Raw genomic sequence first — 13,430 nt, 5'->3', positions numbered from 1 at the left:
AGCCAATTTGTCAGAAATATAGTGCAAAATACAATGCAATTTGGGTGTTTTGGGAAAGAGGTATATTTAAATTAGCTGGAACTCCCGGATGAACATGTGCTCATGGGAGATTCAACATGGCGGCCTCCACGAGCGCAGATATGAACGACTTGCGCTTTCATGAAATGGGCTTAGATGACAGGATTTTAAAGGTAAACCGTTTTCAAAATATAAAAACTTGATGACTTCGTATTGGTTTTACTCCTTCGTTTGCCCTGATGACAACAGTTTCTGTTGATCCGTTGTAATACAAGAGTTTCTGCATCTCTGTGGGATTGTCATGTCGCCCCAATTCAGAAGCGTTTATAAAGGGGCGATTTTTCACACCTAACATAACATTAACAACAGTGCATTCGCATTTACCACGTGGCTAGGCTATGCATAGTCTGAGTATCACCCGTTATCCACGGAGCCAGGTCTCCTGTATTAAGTCTACGTCATTTCATTCCGAAATCAGGACTAACTTATTGTGATTATTGGTCAATTTCGATGCCGCATTTTTGTAATAGTACACAAGTCACAACCTGTACAAAAATGCTACATCCTGGGCGTGATGTATACGCATGCAGAGAGCTCGAATTACGCGCGTATAGATGGCGCCTGCTGAGTGATTGGTCAGTTTCTCGAGGTCAAACACAGTCAAGTTGCATAATTATTCGCCGAATCTGTTTACGTAAAATAGACCATGGTCGGCTTCGCCAGGGCCAGGGTCTATTAGTATTACATAAACGAGGCTACCCCACTCCAAAAATTAAAGAAAGAAGGCAAGAATGTTATGTCTTGTTCGGCAAAATATGGCAATAAAAAGTTTGAGGTTGGCAATTTGGCACAAAATCCAGATAGGTCGGCATGGTCGGGCCTAGTCCGAAAATTTGGGACTCTCAGTACTGTGTATGAGAGTCCCTAACATACACAATTTTCAAAGCAGGCCCTATCATTGCAGGATTTATAATCCCATAGCGTTGCAGGATACCCAAAACAGGATAAAGTACATAGCCGTGTTTTTATTCCTCCATGCATGGAGCAAGGAACAGATGTAGCTACATATACATGTAAGCCATGTAGCCGACCCAGGGTATAAACGTTGGACTTTTAACATTTTTTAACACCACCCATTAATAACCTTTCTTGGCTGTGGGGTATTTTTTAAGGGAAAGTTAAGTCTGAAAACCATTCACTGAAAAAGAATGTGGGGAAAGTTTGTGGGTTTTTTCAGCTTTGAAATATAGAATGTTCTACAACTTTATTTTGGGGTTGAAGTACACTGAAGTTGGTGAGCAGTATATGGGAAAAACTAAAACAGATAGTCTTAAATCTATTTTCCATGTAATTCCCACAGGAAATTTGGAGAACTGTTTGTCTCATTGTCTCTTTTTTTCCTCTTTCTAATTCTGCAGGCCATAGCCAAGCTTGGCTGGTCTAAGCCCACCCTCATCCAAGAACGAGCCATACCCCTGGCCCTGGAAGGCAAAGATTTGCTTGCAAGAGCACGGACAGGCTCAGGAAAGACGGCGGCCTATGCCATACCTCTTGTCCAGAGAATACTGTCAAGTAAACAGGTAAATTGATTTTCAAATCTGTTTCGAAAATCTGACAAAGAAACATGCATGTCAACACATGCCACTCGGTCAACATTTGGCATTAACAATATTTTTCTCTTACAATTCTGTGTTTTCAACTCTGTAAAGTCCATCCTCTATTAATTAGTGTTCGGATTCTTTCTAGGTTACTTCAAGCATTGTGTTTTGTGATATCAATAAAAAAAAAAATTTGCTATCTTTAATTAGTAATCTCCCTTTATAACTACAGTTAAATTGTTTATGACAGAAAAGAAGAATTTCAAGTTTGGTTTCTCTTGTCTTTTATTCTATAGACAGCCAGGGAGCAGGCTGTACGAGCTGTGGTCATGGTACCCTCCAGAGAGCTTTGCAGTCAGGCATATAAGAACATCTTGGTGAGTCGGTTCATGGGACTTCATCAGTCATGCATTTTTTGTTGTCAGTAAGCTTCCTGAATTCTCCAAAATCCTCAAGTGTGCCAAAACCCAAGGGGCGTCACGGCCAATGTAAAGTGTGTTCTACCCCCTAGACCTTTTATCACGATGCATACCTCAATCCTTCAGAATACCCCAACTGCCTCCGTGTAAATATTGGATTCAGCCTCAATCCTTTTGAGTCTGTTCAGCAAAAGGGTGAGAACTGCCTAAATCTTTCAAAATCCTCCAACAATTACTGTGATACATTGAGGCAGTGAGGATGATATCTAGTATAATCTAGGCATACTTTATTCATGGCTAGGCATAAACAACACAAGGTACAGCTTTAGACCTTGACAGCACATCATCAAAAATCCACTGGCAATAAACTGGTATACAGCCTCAATCCTCCAACACTGCCTGGTTGATTTTAGAGGATTCTGGTTGATTTTCAAGAATGTTGCAGGGTATTAGGGTTTACGCTATTTACAACATTTCAAAAGTCTTTCAATGCCGACTTATGTTTGTGGTTTGTTGTGATTAAAACATTTTTTTCAGTTATAACCCCTTGAGTGCCTGAACTTTCAAACAGGAATTCTCAAATTTCCATTGAAGCTTTTCACTTCATTTCTTTTTTTGTATAATTGTGTTCCCTTTTTATTTGAAGTGGTATTTGTGCCTTGTTTTGTAGATAATTTGTCAACCATATTGACACATTATTGTCATTTTATTTTGTCCCTCCCAGGAGTTGACGAGTTGCTGTTCCAGAGAGGTCAAGTGTGCAGATGTATCAGTACAAGTAGACTTGGCTGCTCAAAGGTTGGTTCTTGAAACCTCCTTGAAATCTATACATGTGTATATCTTGGGCACCATTGGTAGATCTGGGCTACCGCCCAATTGTGCTGTGCCATTGCTCAGTCGATCACGCTGTGCTATCGGCAATTGTACCACTATCAGTTGATCGCACTGCCATCGGTCGATCACCTTTTCTTTCTAAATTACTGCTCTGTAGAATTGTTCCTCAAAGGAAAATAAAGTAAATGTATGAGATTTTGACTGATTGCTCCAACGCATTTCAAACCGTTGACTAGTTTGGGTTCGACCGAGAATATACAAATTATGGTTACCATATTTCTAACTCAAACTTGCCCCACATTGTATACTATTTCAGGCCCCTCCTCATGGAGAAGCCAGACATCATCGTGGGTACCCCGAGCCGCCTCTTAGCCCACCTCCAGGCCCAGAACCTCACCCTGGTGGACAGCTTAGAGGTCCTAGTCATCGACGAAGCTGATCTCATCTTCTCCTTCGGCTACGAGGCGGACCTCAAGGCTCTCCTGCCCTTCCTGCCCAAGATCTACCAAGCCTTTCTCATGTCGGCCACTCTGAGCGACGAAGTGGTGGCCTTGAAAAAGTTGGTGCTTCACAATCCTGTAAGTTCGCAGAGGAATAATTGGGTTTTTTTAATGGAAATCACCCATTACAAGGCTAAAAGCTACTGATAGGTAACAGTACGGTACGTTCTAATCTTCGGATGCGACGTAAAGCCGTAGGTCCCATGTGTTGTGTAATGCACATTAAAAACCCAGTAACACTTAATTGATAAGAGAAGGGGTTTGCCCCGGTGTTTCTGGCAGTGGCTGTAATATGTGCCGCAGCACATGGTAAACCCTTATGAGGTGCTAAATAATGGGTCTCATATTTCTCATAAACTTCATGTACCTGTCTTTAATAATAGACATAATTTCCAGCGCCTTCAGTACCTAATTGTTGGTAGATACGTGCGCTATATAAGACTCCGGTATAATAATAATAAATAATAATAATCAAATCTAATCACTTGACATGTGGAACACATAATCCCATTCAATCGTTTGTGCAACATCTGTACCTAGTTTCCAATTGATGATCAGTCGGGTAATCCACTCTCATCAAGTCTCCAGTTATACTCACACAAGGAAGTTTCTGGATGTTTTAATCTACAAGGTAAAAGGTACAAGGTGCAAGGAATTTTTTCCTTCCAAGACCCAAAGTCCATCAAAGGGTCTTTAAAAAATGTCTCCAACTTTCTCCCTTCTCTCAGATAACACTAAAACTGGAGGAATCCCAGTTGCCAGACATGGACCAGCTGACCCAGTACCACGTCAAATGCGGAGAGGAAGACAAATTTCTGCTCCTGTACACGTTACTCAAGCTGCGGTTGGTCAGGGGAAAGACCATCATCTTCGTCAACGACATTGATAAATCCTACAGGTAGGGAGTAGTTTTTGACTTTGTTTTGACCCTGTCACAGCTGAAGGGAACGGAAAAGATTCTGTGTTCGTCTGTCCCATCAGAGAATTTTGTGAAATTTTGAATGTTAAGAAAGACATCCAAGATTAGTACGTTTGCAAAGTTTGAATCCAGTTGCACAAATTGTTTCGTAATTATCACGTTTTATACTTCACACTATTATCCGTGTACGGGCACTTTTTCCTGTGAATTGTCAATTGAAAAAAGTTAACATTTAACACTTCAGATAGGAATCAACATACTCAAGTTTTGTAAATAGGGGTGTCAAAATGTGTGCAATACATCATCTGAAAACTCAAGAAAGTTTAGCATAAAATTAATTGAAATGGTATTGGAGTCTGCAAACAACCAAATCTTGCATACCACTTGATAGTTTATTGCCAAAAGGTTCACTAATTCTGCTTTAGTTCCTCTGAAATTTTTAAATTCAACCCTCTTAGTGGGAGGTTAATTTTCAGAGCAATATGTAACATCTTTTAAGAACAGTTTCAGGCAGTGAAGCGTGACTGAATCCGCTTGCTTGCCCTGAGCTTAACCTTACAAAAGAATTGTGCAGGGATATGGAGTGTTATCCATACTCTGCAGAATAATACCTTAGAAGAAGTTGAAGTTTGGTTGCTAACTCTGTGGGCAAAAGTGGTTTTGCTAAACTTGAAGGGTTGGGCAGTGCAGAAGACTAGGAGGGTTAAAAAGAGTGAAAACTCTCTGTTACTTTTTCTTAAACTGCTCCAATCCTGCATCTCATTCCGGCCATCACAACCTAAAAGAAAGCCCAATTCTGCTGCCTTTACTTTTTAGATTGAAGTTGTTTCTGGAGCAATTCTCGATCCCTGGCTGCGTGCTCAACTCTGAACTGCCAGTCAACTCCAGATGTCACATAGTGGAGCAGTTCAACACCGGTCTGTATGACATCATAGTTGCGTCAGACGAAAGCTCACTGGGCACGGGCAAGCAAGGAGGCAAGCGGAAAAAGTGAGTTTGGAACTTAGTAGATTGTAGAGTGAACTTAGTAGATTAATCAGATTTATTTATTCAGTAAGTATTTGCAAGTTGCACTTGTATTTATGAGGTTGTTCAAAGCTTCTTGATTTCTTTTGTGTTTTGTTAAGTAATATTGGAGAAGTTTACTTCACTTAATATCTTTAAAACGTTTTGTGGGTGTAAGACAATTTGCTGTTTTTGCCTTTGCCGTATTTCAGAAATTGACTTATTTGGTGATTTTGTTTATGTAGGTCATATGTGGGTGTTTCATGTGATTTAGAACACGTAGCATTATCATAAACGAAATTCTTAAATACGGACTCACGATATTACAATTTATAGATAAATATTTACATACATTTTGCATAAATATACACAGAATATTTGTGCACGTTCTGTGCACTGTGCATACATTTGTGCATACATTTGTGTAACTTGCACAAACATTTGATGTCTTTTTAGATCGAAATCCAAAAAGGGTAAGAGCAGAGAATACGGCGTTTCACGAGGGATCGATTTCCAGAACGTGGCCAACATCATCAACTTTGACTTTCCGCCGACCATCAAGTCATACATCCACAGGGTTGGCAGGTGAGTGTAGGCTGTGCATTGGGTAAACTGACCTTGGAACTAACAGGACTAGCTGCTACAATGGGCCTTGAAGCAACTAAGCCACCATCTTGGGTCCCCAAAAATTTCTGCCGTGGAGGTTTTTCTATTTAATTTCAAACAACCATTCCCCAAATAATCGATAATTCTTTGGATGGTGGCCAGTCCTAGGACTAGGATTAATTAAATCTGAAATGCTGGTCAGAAAATACAATTCCTGTTCACCACCTTAACTCTGCAAAAGAAGTCCTATACCAACGTCCCGTAAAAACAAAATTGCATTTCCTGTGTATGCATCATGGGTGTCCCAAGATGGCAGACGGTTGCTTCAATGCGTGGGCATTGTCAGCCAGTCCGGTTAGTGTAAAGGTCAGTGATTGGATATGTGTACCAACTAGGCCCTCTAGTGTTGAAACTCCAAAGATGGAGTCCAGTGAGGGCAGTTTGGAACTGTAGTTTAATTGTCATGGAAAAGATCAGTGTGTTTCATTGACTTGTATATTGGTGAAAAGTACGCATTTGTACTCTTCTTTTTTCCCTTCACTACGGGTACGTTTGTTGAGCACTTTCTACCAGGTTTTTTTTTAATTTTAGGAAAAACACTAGGCAGAAGACAAAGCCATATGCTATGTTATTGTCGAGTCAATCACAAGTCACAACCTATTCAAAAGAACAATGACAAAGGCATTCCTTTGTTGTTGCGCATCGCCTGTCATTGTCTGAATTGATTTGATATTTACTTTTGACCGGACTTGTGATAGACTGTATTACCACACTGGCCATTTGAGGTGTCGGCTACAATGAGAAAAAGAAATGGGTAATCGTCAATTTTCTCTATTTTTTTGTACCCCAGGACTGCTCGTGGTGATACAAAAGGAACAGCTTTGTCTCTCGTCAACGATACTGAGACGGAAATATTAGAAGATATTGAAAAATATCTTGTTAAAGGTAAAAACATTTCATTATTGGCGACTTAAAGGGCATGTACATCATTGGCTTTTGCTGTAATTTTCAGAAATGAACTATTTGAGGGGTTAGTATAATAGATCAAAGATTGTTACACTGACATTTTTGAAGTTTTGTGTTCGAAAAGGTTGGAAAAACCAAGAAAAACAAAAATGTTCAAGTAGTCTGGTTCCCTGACTCCACAAAAGATAAAATGGATCAATTTATAGATGATGGAAAATTGTAAGGCAAGGGAACCAGTCTAGCTGGCCTGCACCCGTTCATGAACATGTAATCAATAGCAAACAAAATTTGGACTGGAAAAAATGGTAAATTTGGAGCAGTAGTTGAAAAATAGTTAGGTTTTTCCAACGCTGGTCAGCCGACCACCGTTGGAAATGTATACAAAAATACCATTTTCTTGAAAATGACTTCACACCAGGTGCCATAATTTGACAAGATGCTTGAGACTGTCATTTACCAACATCCTAGTAAGGTATTTCGTAAAAACTTGGTAGTTTTATTTTTTGATGTTTGCAAATGTTGTATATTCCCTTTAAGAAATACATCTCACTCAACTATTATAATCTGTGAACTTTTAGTGGCATGGGAAATCAAGAATAAACATTCTACAGGATGTGCTATAAAACAAAATCTTTTTAATTTGGAATTCTGTCATTGTTATTTTGTTATCTATGTCAATATTTATCCTTCCTTTTAGGAATAAATATGTAGGCTTACTAATCATCCGAAAATAGTTGGTAGTAATTATTTTTAGTAATATCTAGTGCCCCTTGAACAAAGACATTGATTAAATGTGAAATTGCCAACATAGGACTGGATAGCTCAGTTGGTAGAGCACTGGAACGGCAATCCGGAGGTGGCAGGTTCAAACCCGGCTCCAGTCAATTTCTTTGTTAAACTTATTATAATGCACTTAGTCAATTGAAAGTTAGTAATATCTGGTAATTAAATATATAGTCCTTGAAAAGCAGCCGTGGCACTCTGCATGTAGATCACAGTTCTAGAGAAACCAGTAAAGAGAAAACAATGAAGAAGTGTCCATTTTCAGAGGTGGGAGGAAATATCCTGATAAATATTCTTTAGATAACCCAGTGAAATCAGGGACTAAACACCCAGTCTAACCTGGACGGGATTTGAACTCCGGCCATAGAGGCAAGTAAAGTACCACTGCGTCAGCCTTGCCCCTCGTTGTGTGCCATGATGTAGCTGTATAATAGTGTGGTCCTAAGACATGCCAGTAAATTTGTCCTTTTCTCACCCAAAATCTTTCTGATCGTGCAGAGGATGGCACTTCGCTCATCCGTCCCTACCAATTCAAGATGGTTGAGATCGAGGGCTTCCGCTACCGCTGCAAGGACGCCATGCGGGCGGTGACGCGGGTCGCGATCCGGGAAGCCCGCGTCAAGGAGATCAAACACGAGATCTTCCAGTCGAAGACGCTCAAGACGTACTTTGATGACAACCCGCGAGACATCCAGCTGCTCCGCCATGACAAGGTTCTACACCCGGCTAAAGTGCATTCGGACCTCAGAAACGTTCCAGAGTACCTAGGTGAGAGGGTGTGCCTGCAACACTGGTTAAGATGGGCTTCGTGCAGCAGTCGTTAAGGATGTTGTTCATTGATTTGATTATAAAATCTTAATTAATATTGATTGTTAATTGAAATAATGTGTTGCATATATAGGGCTGTATCAAAAGGTCTCAAAACGCTTCACAAGTGTGTTATCTTTCCACAAGATCATTTTTGTTCAGTAGTTTTAACATCAACGCAGACTTTCCTCTACTGTCATGGGTGCTCATTTATACTCCTGGATCAGGAGAGACAGTTGTTGCAAAGTGTCTTGCCCAAGAACACAAACGTCATTTTCCCCGTTTGGGTTTGAACTCCTTTACCACTGAGTATTAGTTGGACAAATGCTATTTTGTTTGCTGCAAGACCAAAGCCTGCGTTTGTACACAAGAGGTAAATTTGCTTCAAGGAAATTTTCTTACATATTTCCCATCTTATTTCAATATTTGGATGTATTCAATTGTGTGTTAAATTATTCCATTACTCAAGTGCCCAAGACGTTAAAAGCCAGCACATCAGGAGCTTCTTTCAAAGGTCCTACTACAAGGAAACGGAAGCACAGGGGCCCGAGGGAGTCCAGATTTGCCAAGAAAAAGGTGAGGAACTGAAAATCAAATGGTGGCCTTCCAATTGGTATTGCCAGTCACATTTCAAATTATACTGAGAGTAACAGTCTTGAAACATGAGATGGTCATAGAGGTACTTGATCATGATGTTTCCATGATTTAAGAACTTCCGTGAGAAATATTAGCCCTAATTTTCCTCTTGATAATCAGTCAAATATCAGCTAGTCATATATGGATATATGCACAGTCCCACAATTCAGGATTTTCTGTTGTTTGTGCACCAATTTCAACGATCAAAAATACAATACATGTAGATGGCTTCCTTAATGGACACGAGCAAATGTGGCTCTGGATATTATATTTATTGAAAATTTGTGTGTATTTAGGCCACACAAAAAGGAGTTAAGCAAAATTAGCAAGGCATTCAGTCAAGTAATAATAATCGTTTCCTGCTGGTGATGGCCACTCTGCCAAGGGGATTAAATGTTGAGATAAGAGAGAGCTGAAATCCTGGTACGGGCTTGGGCAAAAACCCAACTATACGGGCTCGGGCCAAAACCCGAATGTAAGCTCTGTACTCGGGTTTTCTCCTAAAAGAGGGTTTCACGGCATGCTCCCCAGCTAATCCCGCTACCAATACTCCTGGGTGGAGAGAGGCAAGGCGGAGGTGAAGTTGCTTGCCCAAGGACTCGACATGTGGCCAGCTGCTGGATTCAAACCCCTGACCCTCTGATCATGAGTCACAAACCCTAACCACTAGGCAACAGTTTTACAGTCACCTTTACGAAGCCATATGAATAACATTTCTTTACAGAGGAGAAACGCGGCCGATCCTTTGAAGAGCTTCAAGTTCAAGAAATCATGAACGTCCTGAAAATCAAACATCGCTGCTCAAGCACGATCGACACTTTCAACAAAGTTGGACCTGCCAGCAATACATCAGCATCTTCATCAACCTGCAGTGCAGCAGGGCCCAAGTTTATGGGGCTACTTTACAGTTGTGCTTACTATAGCAGAAAATTGGGCTAACCTTATAAGCACTATTTCATTTGCAAAAGGCTGCGCGCGCATGGTGATTTCTATTGTTTCGTCACTAATTTAAGTAATTTTTTCCTCCGAGGTAAGCATGCCTTTTGTTTGCTTACTGTTTACGGTCTCCGTGAAATAGATGGAGGCTCTGTTAGTAGAAAATCGTGTTGCATTAAGGAATTCATCAAAATTATAAAATCATATATGTCAGATGTAACAAGGACAGGAAAAAAGTGGACCCCAAATTTACAGAATGACCCAAAAACTTATCGTTAACCCTAACCCCCTAGAGTGATTTACTAGGAATCTTCCTCACTCCTGCAAATTCCAACACCACATGGTAAACTGTGCACAGAAACTGTTGGACTCTTGATTATTGGTGGTATGCCTAACCCCAAGTGAAGCATAATCAATTTACTAGTGCAGTAATCACTCTAACAGATTCCAACAAACCCTGGGGTTGGAGTTTGACTGGATGGGGACTAAGGGTTAAGGAGTGTCGACAGGGATATTTGTTTGTTGTAAAGGGAAGGAGGATAGACAGATTTTTCAACCACATTTACATGTTTATGCATCCAGGCAGGATCATGTTGTTTTTTTCCAATATTTCTTGTGCATCATTACAAGTCAATAAATGATATTTAACACTAAAAAATGAAGTCCTTGTTTCTTTGGTCTGAAGTTGTTTATCTGGACCGTGTTGTGAGTAGGCCTGGGCAAGTAATGGATTTTTCTACTCGAGTACTCGCAGAGAAATTACTCGCGAGTAGTCAATTATTCTCAAGTAGTAATAACCGAATTCCCATAAAAGCAGAAAAATGACATACATGTATGCATTAGTGTGACGTGAAGTAACTTACAAGTGTAGCGGTACTGCCTCGGACGACTGCCCCGGCGAGTAGCGGCGAACGGCCTAGCCTCTACGGTCGGGTACGCAGATCCGTTTCGGCGGAGATTTACCGCCAGGCCCGCAGCAGACTACCAAAGGATCACCCTTACACGCTCTCTCGCTCACACAACCCAAGCGGACTAACTAGGGGGACTGGGTAAGGATGGGGACCTGACACCAGATATGTCTTTCGGAAGATTATTTTATTCGCCTACCCAGGCGCCTCGCCTACGTGATCTTTTATTCAATCACTTCCCTTACAAACTCAGAGATTACATAATTATCTGGATTATAATGCAGGAATCATTAATTAGCTACACTCACACAAAGTATGAGGCTCCCTCCGCTGCGACTATAGGTGATTGGTGATTGGTTAATTGTGGGAGATTAGAATAGTGCAACTTTTCCTGAGACCGCGCTCGGGTTCCGGCCACAGCAGAAAGAGGGCGAAGCTGAGCGCATGGCCGCTTATATACACTGGCGCTAATTGGCTGGTGCCCCCATAAACCTGGGTGAGTGCACGCGCACCCCGCCGGCTACCAGTAGAGAACTAAGTGCGCCCTCCATAAAATGCATTGCGCTACACAGGCGCCTTCCAAGTTTCGGTCAGTCCCTGACCTCAAAACTGATTACTTAAATAAAAGCAATGCATAATCTCTAAATCAAATTATTCCCAAAAGTCTGCTGCACTTTACAGAGATAATCCTAGTGACACCTACACGACTATCGCCTTAGAACATTGGTAGGTGATTCTCCTCAACAAGTTTAAACTTCTTAAATAAACTTTGGCATCCTTATAAACTGAACTTAAAGAACAAGGTTACAACTCTGAGATAAACTTTAACATCTTTATAAATTGAACAAGCTTAAAACTGTTATATAAACCTTAACAGCATCATAAATCTAACAACTTCAAAACTCTTATATAAACCTTAACGAGAACTTTGAGGCACAAAACTTAGGTGCAACATTTATATAAAAGATATAGCCAACATGACTTTAGGTTTAACGAAAGGCGCAAATATCTCTTCTATTTGCCCGCCTAAAGTTCAATGTTCATGTTCATCTTAGCGAACTCCTGCCAGGAAATTCACATTGAAGACCCGCTCGGTCTGGTCCTTGGTCACCAGCATTCCTTCTTGGTAAACACTGCGCGTCTCCGTTTCCGTTATCTTGGTGATGTTTCCAATCATGCTCCTCTCGAGCTCCTCGTTAATCATCGGGGGTCCGGCGCCTATGATACCAGCGTCCTCATTCCTCATCAGCCGGCAGATCCTTGTAGGTTGTTTGTCGTCATCAGCTCCTGAGCTCACAATGGGAGCCGGGGGCCTTAGGAATACTACGTCGTAGTGGCGCGCACGGCGTTCGTGCACGGTTTGGGTTGTGCCAGTTATGATTTCTGTGTGCCCACCTTCAGTGATCCTCACGGAAAGCCCCGACAGCAAATAGCTAACCCGCAACTCCCTAGGTGAATTGCCATCTTCCTGCCTCCCCGTGGAAGACTCATCCGACGACATCGCCTGTTGTTCGGCGCCTTGCTGCCTCATCTCCCTCATCATACTTAGGGGTTTTCCTCCTGCAGGCGTCGGACGTACGTTGCTCACAGGAGCCTCGTCAATGTCCCATGACATTGACATAGGTGACAAAGCTATCTCCGCTGCCTCCTCTAGTGGTGATCCTACGAGTTGCTCTGCCGACTCGATCTCCACCATCGCATCTACCTCTGGAAGGTTACCGGATGCCTCTCCGCCCACCTTTGATGGCTGTGCCCTCGGCGCCCTCGCGGCCTCTGCTACCCCACGCGACTCAGGTCCTCCTATACCCTGCCGCTGCGGTGGCCCTGCCGATTTTGGAAGACTTCTCTTCGCCTCCGCGCCTTTAGGTAGAGCTTTCTCATCCTCAGGTGCCTTGGACACAGTACAGGGCACTGCATCACTTCTTCTTTGCTTCTTGGTAGGCTGCTCTTCTGGAGGAGCCTTACTTCCATGCCGCTTGCCTGTGGCTCCTTCCGGCTTCCTCTTCCTCTCAGGGGAAGCTCGCCTTGTCACCTTTACATCGACACGGTCACGGCTCCCCGGAGTCTCCATGCGCCTTGGCTCACCTTCACCTCGACTCCTGTCTCGCCTGCTGGACTCGTGCGCTTCACTCTTGATGTTTGTCACCTCATCAACATGTTCCGGGTGGCAATCACGATAGTGTGCTTTGAGATTGTCTCGCCTGTTGTTTCTGTGGGAACACCTACGGCACGAGAAAACCTGTTTCTCTCCATGTTCGCCTGCCAGATGTCCCTCCAGACTTCTTTTGTGCAGCTGCAGACCGCATTTTGGACACTCCGTCTTCTCCCCATCAGAATCGCTACGAGGTGTACTCTTCTCCTCCATGTTTTTCCCATTTCTCCTTGCTGACTGTTTCTTGGGCTGCTGCGGTGGCGCCTTCCAAGCCTTGGCAGTGGATTTTAACTTCGCACAGACACTACATTGTCTAACTGTCAACTCCTCTTTGGCCTTAAGC

The 13,430-nt window shown here is 42.2% G+C and overlaps 1 protein-coding gene across 1 annotated transcript; it reads left to right on the top strand.

Annotated features, from left to right (window-relative positions):
- Positions 1 to 68: 68 nt before the first annotated feature.
- On the top strand, positions 69 to 10,689 carry LOC119739998 (probable ATP-dependent RNA helicase DDX56). The gene is made up of 12 exons (XM_038215179.1): positions 69 to 191; positions 1,437 to 1,598; positions 1,913 to 1,993; positions 2,760 to 2,833; positions 3,186 to 3,447; positions 4,098 to 4,267; positions 5,105 to 5,278; positions 5,750 to 5,878; positions 6,750 to 6,844; positions 8,147 to 8,416; positions 8,925 to 9,031; positions 9,816 to 10,689. The coding sequence occupies exons 1-12, from the start codon at positions 117 to 119 to the stop codon at positions 9,864 to 9,866; spliced, it is 1,650 nt and encodes a 549-aa protein (XP_038071107.1). The 5' UTR covers positions 69 to 116; the 3' UTR covers positions 9,867 to 10,689.
- The last annotated feature ends 2,741 nt before the right edge of the window (positions 10,690 to 13,430 follow it).

The sequence above is a fragment of the Patiria miniata genome, unplaced genomic scaffold (assembly GCF_015706575.1).
Source record: "Patiria miniata isolate m_02_andy unplaced genomic scaffold, ASM1570657v1 HiC_scaffold_4, whole genome shotgun sequence".
NCBI lineage: Eukaryota > Metazoa > Echinodermata > Asteroidea > Valvatida > Asterinidae > Patiria > Patiria miniata.
The sequence above is the reverse complement of the archived record's forward strand: the minus strand, read 5'-3'. Positions and strand labels throughout refer to the sequence as shown.